Source organism: Microtus oregoni, unplaced genomic scaffold, assembly GCF_018167655.1.
Source record: "Microtus oregoni isolate MIOR12 unplaced genomic scaffold, Mior012 000047F_ref0000412, whole genome shotgun sequence".
In the NCBI taxonomy this organism is placed as follows: domain Eukaryota; kingdom Metazoa; phylum Chordata; class Mammalia; order Rodentia; family Cricetidae; genus Microtus; species Microtus oregoni.
The window spans coordinates 11118252-11130756 of NW_024543221.1; the positions used below are offsets into that span (position 1 = coordinate 11118252).

Here is a 12505-nt window from a genome sequence, read left to right on the forward strand (position 1 = left end):
AATTAAGATATGAGAGTTAGCCAATAAGAGGCTGAAACTAATAGGCCAAGCAGTGTTTAAAAAAATACAGTTTCCATGTAATTATTTTGGGTAAAGCTAGCTGTGCGGGAGCAGGACAGGACGAAAAGTAGGCCCACTGCTCCTCACTACAGGAAACAGAATATAAACACAGAATGCTGTAGAGAAATGTGCTGGACCCTAATCCAAGTACTTTACTCATCCACTTTGACTCATCAGGAAGGTGTTAATAGGAGTGTGAACTGGGGAAAAGAGAGTACTTAACCTCTGAGTACTGGCTAGTTAAGATTGACGGCATTAGAGCCCTGCTGGGAATCACCTTAGTTCTTTTAAGTGTGTTTCACATTTTCTCCAGTAATAATAGTCTTGGTGCTACCACTATCAGCAACTTAGCTTGAATTCTCTGTGGCTAGGATCTTCTATGCTTCAGTGATCACAGGATCTTCTAAATTGCCTGTTTCATTTCCCAGGTTTCCAAGCTAGACTCAGTTGCCTTCATGGAATGCCTTCCAAGAATATGAAAAAATCTGGAGGGGCTCCACCTTCAATGGTAGGCATGCTTTCTTATTGAATTGTCATGTTTGGAAATGTTTCCATTTCTGTGGAATAAAAAGTCACATGCTCGCCCTTTATTTATATTCTAACGTTATACTTAAAAATAATCCATTTTTTTGTAGGCTACAAACTGGACCAGTGAGATTCCCCTATAAATCAAATCTTCTATTGCTAATAAATTAGTTACGTTTTGAACACCTGGGGAATGGCATTCGAGGGAACCTGGCTCCTGTCCTCTTCCCTGGAGGAATACACTGAAGGGCGAGCCTTTGATGCAGACCTGGGCTGTTTTGCTGCAGGACTGATGTTCTTTTCTTTAGCCAGAAATCAGTCTGATTGGGGAGGCTTCCCTGAGATGTAGGCTGGCCCAGGGTGGATAGAAACTACTGTATATTTTATATATTTTTCTCTCTTATGGTTTTTAACATTGGATCTATTTATGTATTGCTTGCTTTGCCAAATGCTAACAAAAGAAAATTGGAAACTATATTTAACCCAAGTATTCCTTAATATTTCTATGACTGGTTAAGGTTCAGTTTTTATATCTGACATGTAAATAAAAAATGATGTATTGCCATTTATAATTCATTTTACAAAAAGGCTTCTATACCAGCATTATCTAAAATACTTGTGTTTTACTCAGGGTACTTTCTTTAATAAGGGCTGGTGTAAGTAGGTGAGGTTGATAGTCTTTAACTCAAGTTTATCTTTGTTCAGTTGACTTCTTACTTGGATAGTTGTTCTGTATTACAAGCCTGTTGTATTTTATGCTATAATTTTCATCCTACCTCTAAAACAGCACAGTGATGACAAACCAGACCCCATTAGGGGGTCACCTGCTGCCACTTTTTCAGTGGTGTGTGTCTGAGCCCTGAACTAGTCACAGCTGCTTCACTGGCTCAGAGCTTGATGAGATCACAGGAGCCTGGCATTTTAACAATACTGCATGGCTGAACCTCACTGTCACATCTAAAGCGCGATGCTGGTTCATCCTTGAATGGCCCATGTGTGCCCTAGTTTTAGAAATGCGTGTGTCAGCTCATTGTCATCAAGCAGGAGGGAAATACAACATTTCCGTTGACAGCATAAATCTTACATTATGCTAACTCAAGTCACTTGAGTTCTTTAAAATAGTTACTTTAATTTGATTAATATTTTTCTCAAATTCCTATAATTGATAATGTCTTGTTGATTTGATGTTTTCATATTGTATGGCTTAATATTCAGCTCAGCATTTAATGACTAAATTAAATATAATGGAAAGGAAACTTAAAGTTGACATTACCTTTATCTAAAATTACTGTGGTCTGAAAGATTTAAAAATAAACAAAGTAGGAATGTATGACAACCTCTCTGGAGATGTTAAAGATGGCACGGTGCAAGTTGACCCTCCTGATTGTCCTAGATTTAAAAGTGCAATGATGTGCTTCATAATTGTATTAGGATTTTTATACTGTCTAAGAGCAAAAATTCATGTTTTTCTGAATTCCAAAATGCTTTTGTTTTGTATGATGACTGTCCTTTAGATCTGAATAAGTCACTTTAATGCCTCAGCTTGTGAACTTTGCCTCACCAATCATGAATCTAGATGAATGCTATCTAATTCTTGGCTCAGTTTTACCTATTTTTATTTTTGGTCCACTGCTTGCTTGAGCATTGCTGGGATTTGTAGCCCATTTTCTAGGCTTATTGAAGTCTCACTGTGGTATTTTATAGGAGCTATTACAACTGATAGACTGGCTTCATGGCGTTGATGATACATGGCTGTGCCATCCTCAGAGCTGCTTTTCTGTCTAAATTGTAGAGGTGATTAGACTTCACTTCATGGAGATTTCTATATATGTGTGTTTAACATGGAGCGAGTGCATTAGGCCATGGACTGTTTTCCAGGTCTACAATGTATATTCAGAATTTTACTGAAAACAGAGGACTCCTGAAGGTTTTTTCTCTCAACCCTGAATTGTCCTTGTTTAGATCTTTATGTACTTTTTTTTTTTAACCAATAAAAATCTCTGACTTGAGCAAGAAAGGTAAGATTCTCAGTTTGTGCTAATAGTTTTCTACTTCTCTATATGTTTTTGATAATAGTATACGTAGCTTGCTACCTTAAACAAACCTAACCCGCTAAGACAGTAATTAAGGGGTGTCCATTTTTTTCTTGTAGTAAGAAGTTAATTTTAATTAGCATAGATTCACCCTGGAAAGCCAAAGTTTATATAAGAAAGATTAATGTTAGGAGCAAACTGCAACATGCGTGGCTGTAGCCCATTAAGCAGCGTGGCAGCAGAGGATTTTCAGTGGGCGGGTAGCACCTGCATGCATACAATAGCACCTACATGCATACACTAGCACCTCCATGCATACAGTGATAGAACACCTACATGCATACACTAGCACCTCCATGCATACAGTGATAGAACACCTGCATGCATACAATAGCACCTCCATGCATACAGTGATAGAACACCTACATGCATACAATAGTACCTACATTCATACAATGATAAAATACCTGCATGCATACACTAGCACCTACATGCATACAGTGATAGAACACCTACATGCATACAATAGCACCTACATGCATACAGTGATAGAATACCTGCATGCATACACTAGCACCTCCATGCATACAGTGATAGAACACCTACATGCATACAATAGTACCTACATTCATACAATGATAAAATACCTGCATGCATACACTAGCACCTCCATGCATACAGTGATAGAACACCTACATGCATACACTAGCACCTCCATGCATACAGTGATAGAACACCTACATGCATACAATGATAGAATGCATGTGGAGGAAATGGCAGTGGGAAATAACTAAAGTTTGGGGCAATCTCAGTTCTTCTTATTCCTCACAGGCGTGTTCAGTGAAGTCACTGTACTCATTTAAGGAATCGGGAGCCATTGCTCCTACAGCAAAGTCAGGTTTGGGTTCTGTGTGGCTCTTAGGTCCTCATGTTCCATCAGCTGACGGAACAATGTTGTGTGGGTTTGTGTTTAAAGCTATTTACTGTGTGTAGTTGATTAGCTTATGGGTAATAGCACCATCACCAAAGCCTGAACAAAGCTTCTCTCACATGCATTTTTTCCATAAGGCTTACTGTTAAGGCCTTCTCATGCTTAGTAACAATGACGCACTCCACATTCAGCCTGAATGTGGGGCCACTGAAAGCAGTAAAATCACCAGAAAAAGCACAAAAATTCAATAAGCCAGTCCTCAGTAGATGACACTAATGGCCTTGTTTCCGGTGTCCGCTGCGGGAAGGAGGCCGACCTTGTTCTTCTCTCCTGCGAGTGCTTGTTGGAAGGCAGCTCAGATTTTCACTGCTCTGCACACACCCATGAATATCTGCAAAAGTTCTGAGTGTTGGCTTTCAGATTGCAAATAAATTTTAGCTGGTAGATCATCTTTCATATTTGGAATGTGCAAGGAGGATTCTGTGGGAAGCAGTCGTAGTGTGGAGCAGTGGCCCCGACCTCTGGGCTGCGACTTCCACGGGGTCACAGGCCAGATGATAGCCTGCGTATCAGATTTGTACTGCGACTTCCACGGGGTCACAGGCCAGATAGCCTGCGTATCAGATATGTACATTATGATGCAAGACAGGAGTAAAAGTACAGTGTACTAAAGTAGCAACGAAAGAATGCTATGGTTGGGGTCACTACACATGAGGAACTGTATTAGAGGGCTGCAGCATTAGGAAGGTTGAGAACCACTCCTGTAGAGGATTGTAGACCTTGAAGCCATGTATTCGTGAGTTCACTGTGGTTGGTTCTTAGTATTACTTAGACAGACATTGTGAACCTCAGTTTCTTTTGTGAAATACAGACACTATTTTCTTTATAGAAGTGCTGTTGGGCTTAAATGAGGTTAGAGTACATGTATAGGCTTAGGTCTGTCTTTGCCACATGGTCTATAATAAGTGATAGTTGTTGAAGATAGTTGGTAGCAGAACTTAAAATTTTTAGCATGAACCCAAGTGTAGAATGTAACCTTAAACTTTTTGATATATGTTTTACATATGATTTGACATTACCTTAATAGAGTAGTTTATTTTATATGCCTTCAGGCTTCTTTTGTATCTTGTTTATCTTTGATTTGACTTTTGTCTTTAATATAGTCTGAAGAATTGTTCTGGATGAATTTTGGTTAACAAGTTCTTAAATCTTAAAATTGAAAAAAGTGATTTTTAAAAAAAGGAGTTGTGCCCATGTAAATGTGAGATCACAAGCCTGAGCATCTACTGTTGATAAGAATTCCTCGCAGGCATGGAGGTAAATACTAGTAATGCCAGCACTTGAGAGGTGGAGGCCAGAGAACCAGGCCTTAAAGATCATCCTTGGTAATAAAGCAAAATTGAAGTCAGCCTGTACTATATGAGACCCTGTTTCAAAAAAGCAAGAGAAAATCACTACTGTTGTATGGTTTAAACTCCAATTTATTGGTACCCTGCTAGCCAACCGTTTATTACCTAATTTTAGGAGCATTGTTACTTCCATGAAATGTCCTAGGGTCATAACCCAGGAGATAAAGCTTGAATCCCTGTCATTTTTAGACTGCACTCATTAAATACAGTTCAAAATGGTAACACAGTAACGATACTGGAATCAAGTTTGAAGAGACGATTTTTACAGCAGGAATTCGAGGAACCTTAATACAAGGAGGCTTTCCACTTAACCAGGATGTACCACTGTTTTTTGACAGGATCTCACTTGTTAGCTCTGGTTGTCATGTGCAGGCCAGACTGGCTTTGAACTCACAGAGATCACTTGCCTCTTCCTAGTGCTGGGATTAAAGGTGTACACCACTACATCTGGCTCAGAATATCCTACCTTGAGTATTCCAATTAACCTGTGCTTTCTGAGGCTGAGAGATATTTAAATTCTGTTCTTATTTTGAACTAGTGATTCACCAACAGGGATAATATCCACTAAAGTTACTCAGATTATTCTGACTGCTGAAAGATTGTGGGACAAGACTCATCTTACACATAGTGTTTGAAAACCGTTAATTACGTAAGACTGCTTAACATGTTGACAGTTGCTTGAAGACCAGTTCTCATGTGATTACAAGACGTGTAAAATACTGGTGGTGTTTTTTTTTAATTTTGCCAAGAAAAAAAAAAGAATCTAAAAGAATCTGATTTAATTGATTTCCTGATGTTTACAATTTCAAGTTTAAGTGTATGAACAAGGCTGGGGTTGCCATGCCACACTGCTCATGCCGACAATACCTCATGTCACCCAGAGCATAGGAGGTGTTCTTGCTCCAGGACTTGAGGCAGCTCCTTCAGGGGCTGACCATGAAAAACTGTTGTAGGTGCCTCAGATGATGTTGACAGTGACCATCTTACTTCAGTGAACTCTTGGATGTCCTGTGCAGTGTTTGTGGTGCTGTAAGAGAAGGAGGGTATTTAAGCTCTCTATAACCTTTTACTGAGAAGGCTCATTTAAAATGGATTGGTTTGAATAAGGGATTTAAATAACCTATTTTCTTAGACTAGTCAAAGCGAAAAGAGTTTATGACAGAAAATAAATCTAAAATGACGTAAAATTACACACAGCCTGTGTCTGTAACTGTATTTTGATTTTATGGTGACTATTATCCAAGCTTTTGTTACTGGAATTCAGCAGCTGGACCCTTTATTATCAGCTTTCTGCTTGGAAATTTGTATTCTAGAACATTTTTATAGACTTTGGAGAATGTATGTTTTAGAAAATTTTATTCTAAGTATGTTGATTATGTGTTAATTTCATTTTCTTCTCAGTATCAGTTTGAGATCTAGATTTTAAGATATTTTCATCTTAGAAAATTGAAATAAAATTGGCTCTGTATTATAGAAAAGTACAAGTTAATAAAATGGTAATATTTCTTAGAAGAAATCTAATAGTGTCTGTTTGCTTTAAATTTTTTATTTTGATGTTACTCTATGTTTTGTATTGTAAAATTTAATAACAGTTGTTAATTAAAATGTAAATTCCTTAACACTCCATATCATCAGATAGGATCAATATTAATCCTGATATTCTTGGATTAAATTTTATTCAATGTGAAGCATACATATGTTTAATAGTATATAGTACTATATTCACTTATTCACATATCTGCATTCGAATGCTGGTGTTCTCCATATTCTTAAAAGCTTCTTAAAAGACATATGTACAGATAATCAATCATGATATTTTGATGATACAAGATGTGTATATTTTCCATAGATTAAAATATTTGTGCTTGCCGCTCTGATGACCTAGTAGAGGTGTAGACTCGTCTGTTGGAATTTAGGATCTTGCAAATGGTGTAAATGTACACTGTGAAACACACATTACAACCCTTACTGTGTGCTAGATACTTTCTGTGTATTATTTATATATTTAAATTAATATGATTAACATTCCTATGATATAGGTTTGTGTTTACATCTTAAACTGTTTTCCTTTTGGTAAACCAAAATTAAAATGATTTGGAAGTTTCTTTATATTGCTGTCATGTTGCTAATAAATATAAATAAATTCTCTTCCTAAAGTAGTCTTCATTTCTGTTTAACATATCCAAGTGTGAGTTCTGTTGATATCCTCATCAGTCATTACTGTCTAGGTTGGCAGCCACAGTCATGGTGTGCTGTAGTAGTCATAAAGTGTTTATGACTCCCGTTGGATCCATAATGGGCTCCCTGTACTTTGCTACCCATCTCTAATGGTGTCCAGATCTAGAGCCTGTGGTCAATTTTCCTGCTCTCCATGTTAATTTACTCTTCTCTTTCCCTTCAAGGAAACTTATCCTTTCTCCAATCACATTACTGTATTTGTTCAACTTCCATGAAATCTCTATCTCTTAAGTTTCCTCTCTTCTTTTGACACTACTTCGTAAAATTCTGGGACAATCTCTATAGAAAACAAGATGCTTTAGCTGAAACCTGACGGATGGGTTAGAGTTCATCAAGTCATTCATGGTAGGCATGAAGGCATAATAAGGGTTTGGGTATAGCACATCATAGAATAGCTAGATTGATTAGATAGATATGGAAGGGTTTATAGCAAAACAGTTTAGTTGAAAATATGAGCAGGAATTAGATCATACTCTATAGCAGCCTTAGGAAGCTATGTCATTCCTGGCCATACTGATAGTCATATAGAAAATGCTTTATGTAGTTATGAGCTGAGATTACACGTATAAATTCCATCCTATTCCTCCATTAGGTATGCACCAGAGGATGGACTGAACCTTAACTTAGCATTTGAATCTTGTGTCTTACTGTGTAACAAGTATGTATTCCACAAAGAGTGGTCAGTATTGCTTCCAGCTAGATTACTATGTGTCTTTCTAGGCCTTGCCTCCTACAGCTGTGTACGAGAGTGACATGGTCACCTGCAGCTTATGTTTTAATGAATAAAAGTAATCTTGGTGGGGACAAGTAAGCAGATAAAAGTAGCTATAGGGGACCAATTAGAAAGGCAGCAGGATAATTGCAGGAAATGAAGGCTATTTAGTAAAATTTGTAGGATAGAATGCTTCTCTGCCTTAATCCATCCAGTAGCTTTGTTAGGTCACTCTTAGACTCACCGCTGCTGGGGGGAGATAAGCGTGTACATTCCTCACACCAGTTCATTTGGCAAGTTGGGATATGATGAAGAAGCTTTTTAAGTGGTAACTTTATATGAACTTATGCTGTCCTGTTTATGTCTAATCATATTGATTACATCAGAGTCACTGTGTAAGCACTTGTGTTTGCTTCTGCCCTATAAAGACTTGCATACAGCGGCACAGAGTTCTAGGTCACTGTTCTCAAAGTGGCTTCAGATTAATACTTTTTATATATCTATGGACTTTTATTTGTTTTTGAAACATATACCCACGTAGGCCAAGCTAGTTTTGCAATTGCTATGTAGCCAAGATTGACATCCACCTTTCAAGGGCTATGTCACCAACACACATCTTCAGACCCTGTGCTCTTGGACTGACTCCTGATGAATCTTTAAGACACTGATCTCTATGTAGATCCTTCGTGTGTCTCAGGCTGGTGTGAACTGTCTGTAGTGCTGGGCTGTCCTCCGGTTGATCCTCCTTCCTCAGAATTCAGAGTACTGCGGTTATATACATTATCTACCATGACTGGCTATGTTTGAGCCTTGAAATACATTTAGAGTCTAGTTAGCTAAACACTATTTCTACTTTTTATCCTAAGAAACCTTTGAAATATGTTCTAAATACTCCTATATGCTTTTAAGAAATTAAGGTTCAGTATGGGAACACACATCTCTAATCTTGAAGTTTCAAAAGCAGAAGCGAAGCAGGTGCATCCAGACCAACTGGGGTTACCCTCTTTCTTAATGTAAAAGGACTCATTGCTGCTGATTAGTGACCACGTGATTCTATGGATGGACATTCCTGTTCAAACCTTTTGCTGGTTGCCTTTTGCAGTAGTAGTGACATTGCCAGAGTTCCTATTATTTTCTTTCTTTTTAAAACCAATATCAGGAAGATAGAAAAGCATACATTTTACTTTTTCCAAGTAAACTCTGGTTCAACTCTGATTTCCTGCCTTTTATGTTGCTGATAAAATTATTTTGATGGTCTATAAAAGTCAGTTTTCTAATTTGCCTTTAGATATGTCAGACACATACTATCAGAAAAGTTCGAAAATCAGTGATGGGTAGAACACTTCCAAATAATGTTTAATAAGCTTTTCTGGGTACTGAAATCACCTATAAATCCTCCAACTGAAGGTCAATTTGAAAAACTGAGGATTCATGAAGAAATTATTTAGATGGAAAGGTTTCCTTGTGCTGTTGAGTTAATGTGTGCCAGGCAGTATTTGCTGGCCTGCCATCTAAGGGATGGAATTCCAATGACAGAGATAGGGTCCAACTGTATACCTCGGTTTTAAGCCAACAAAACTTGTATTGTTTCTGTTGTTCAATAAATTGTTGTATAATTGTCCCAATACTTATGAAATAAACTGGAAGTTGAATGATTTTTTTTTTCCCTGTTAAAAAGTGTAGTTGCCTTCCTTGTAGAGTTTCATGTGTGGATCAGGAAATTGCTTGGGGTTGGTTTACTGTGAAAGTACTTCAGATCAGTGGAATACTAAACCTGTAGGGCTATGTTTATCTGTTAGTTACAATATATTATAATTGTATTTAAAATATGCAATGGATTGTTAAGGATTTCTTATTAGCTTGAATTTGTAATATTTAGGCCAAATACTAGTACTTAAACTCAAAGATTAATATATTATTTAATTTCATTTTCATTTATTTCTGATAGGCTCTTCTCTTTTCTACCTTACTACTGGGGATTGAACCTGATGCCCTTCATGTCAAACAAACATTCTGCCAATTAGCTACATTCCTAGCTTTCCTCGATTTTTTTTTTTTCCTAATTTTGAGACAGGTTCTCATTAAACTACCTAAACTAGCCTCAGGATCATCCTGTCTCAGTCTCTTAGCAGGTGTGAGTCCAGCCCTGAAGCTCCTCTTACTTTCTGATTCACAAAAATACTACTTTTTTTTTTTCCGAGGGGGAGTGTTTCAAGACAGAGTTTCTTTGTGTATAGTCTTGGCTGCCCTAGAACTAGCTCTGTAGACTAAGCTGGTCTCCAGCTCACAGATCATCTTCTTGCCTCTGCTTCCAGAGTGCTGGGATTAAAGGCATGCCTACACGGCCACAAAAAATATTTTAATGCTTCTTATCAATTGTCATATTAGTAAATATGTTATATCTGATTTAGAAACAAGTTCCATCTGGCTTGTGACTTTAGCCACACATTCTTTGATTCAATTGTGGACATAATGAAAGCTTTTGGAATTTTTACTTTGCAGTAGTTTAGGTTAGGTATAATCAATTAGGCATGTAATTTCTGTCCTCAAGTACCTACATTTGATCAGCATAAATTAATCTGAGAAGGGAGAAAGAGATGTTTCTTTTGCGCTTTATCATTCTTCACCTAATGGACTGTGCACTTCCATCCGGCACAGCTGCCCCTTCTCTCCAATCTCCCCTCCTAACACTCATGCCATTTTCTTGTTCTCTTATATTAGTAGAACATTAGTTTCCCTGGTCTTGTGTTTTTTCTGGCTTCTAATCCTTATCACCTATAACTCCAAGTAAGCATTTATAAAACATCCTAGGCTCTCTTCCCAGTCTAAAAAGACAAAACAACTTTCATTGCCTTTATAGTATTTTTTTTCTTTCTCTTTCACTGCTTGCCTATGATCTTTGACAGTTCTGTCCTTTCCTAATAATCATGGACTTTTGAAACCCCGCCCTGCTCAGCCTTTCCCATATTCAAACATATCAGTTGTTCTTCACACTCTTCCTGTTGGTTCATACACTTGGAGGGATAGCTCAAACTCTGCCCTTTCTTCAAAACTTGCCTCTGAAATGGCACCCTCAGCTCTTCATCTCTTCCTGTCTTTTTACCCATCAATCCATGGATAACCTATGGTTTTATACTATTTACCATCTGCCTGCTTTGGTATTATATCCCTCATTGTCTGGTACACCCAATGACAGTCCACTTCTCAGCACAGCGTGTGCTTAACATTCTTTCAGTATTCATAGTGATCGACTGTGTCTGTCTGGAGTTTTAAGGATGTTTTCTATCTTTAACTATTTAGGATGCCAGTGTGATTGTAACATCAAATTTCTGACAAATACTTCTCTCTAAAGTTTTTCAGTGTTTATAATCCAGGTGATCATGCATGTATTCCGTAACAAATGACATAGAAGATTCTATTTGTGCCTGTGCTAACAAGTTAATTGACGTGCTTGTTGTCTGTGTGACTGGGATATCCTGTAGGGTTTCCCCTTAGGTTGGAGGGGAAAGGATGGCCTCAAGTCCACTCGCTGCAGGGAGCAGTCTGTGTGCAGACTTCCACTGACTCTTCACTACTGGGAGGTCTGGAGGAATAGCTTCTTTCTAATTTGAATTCTCATGTGATAAACTTTGAACTTGTGTTGAGATATAGGGTAGCAGTGCTGATGTGTGGGCTAAGGAGTAGGATCCAGAATCAGCATTTAAAATCAGATGTTACAGGCCTGGAGAGATGGCTTGGTGGTTAAGACCACTTGTGTCTCTTCTGGAGAGCTCAGATTTGATCCCCAGCACCCACATAGTGTGCATCTGCGGGGATCTGATGTCCTCTGTGGGCAGCAGGCACTGATTACCACACAGACATACATAAACAGGAAAATCGGCCATCACACCTGTTTATGTCCCGCTGCACCTCCAGTTCCCAGGCCTGCCTTAGGTCTGGCACTTCACTGACTTGCTTCTGACTGCCGCTTTCTTGCCATGCTTTTGCAGGCAAAACCTAGCAGCAGCCTCACAACTTTTGATTTTCCATCTTTGATGGTGTTTTCTTTTATGTTCTTTGTGTCCTTGTGTAGTTAAATTGTTTTGGCCTTTTAGTTAGGCTTTGGGAGAAAACCTCAGTAATATTAATTGCATGATTACTGTGTTTATTGTTGAATGCTTATCTTTTGAAATTGTTGCAAATTTAATAGAAATAAATAATTTGGCTTCACTCACAGAGATTCACCTGCCTCTGCCTCCTAAGTGCTGGGATTAAAGGTGTATACCACTACTGCCCAGTGGTAAATACATGTTTATTTCATTTGTTTGTTTTTCAAGACAGGCAGATCTCTGTGAGTTCAAGGCCAGCCTGGTCTACAGTACTAGTTCCAGGACAGGCTCCAAAGCTACACAGAGAAACCCTGTCTTTGCCTCCCGAATGCTTAGCATTATTTGACCTCTTCACCTTTGACTAATTTTTTTCTTTATAATATTTCAGAATATTATTGCAGTGATTGCGTGGATGGACTCCTATAATCCTACCACTTACTTGTAAGGCTAAGTCAGCAGGAGTTTATGGCTAGCCCAGGCTAGGTGATACCACCTCTCATAACACCACC

The 12505-nt window shown here is 38.2% G+C and overlaps 1 protein-coding gene across 5 annotated transcripts in view; it reads left to right on the forward strand.

Annotated features, from left to right (window-relative positions):
* Gpatch2 (G-patch domain containing 2) overlaps positions 1–12505 on the forward strand; it is a 152599-nt gene that overhangs the window by 18032 nt on the left and 122062 nt on the right. For 4 of the 5 annotated variants that reach the window (XR_005972622.1, XM_041635349.1, XM_041635346.1 and 1 more), the window contains exon 5: positions 489–568. Coding sequence is in view for 4 of the 5 variants with exons in the window: in XM_041635349.1 (XP_041491283.1) it covers positions 489–568 (80 nt within the window). In the remaining variant the exon portion in view is untranslated. Of the gene's footprint in view, positions 1–488; positions 569–695; positions 794–12505 lie in introns of those variants that run through there. The other variant, XM_041635350.1, reaches the window with a different exon arrangement.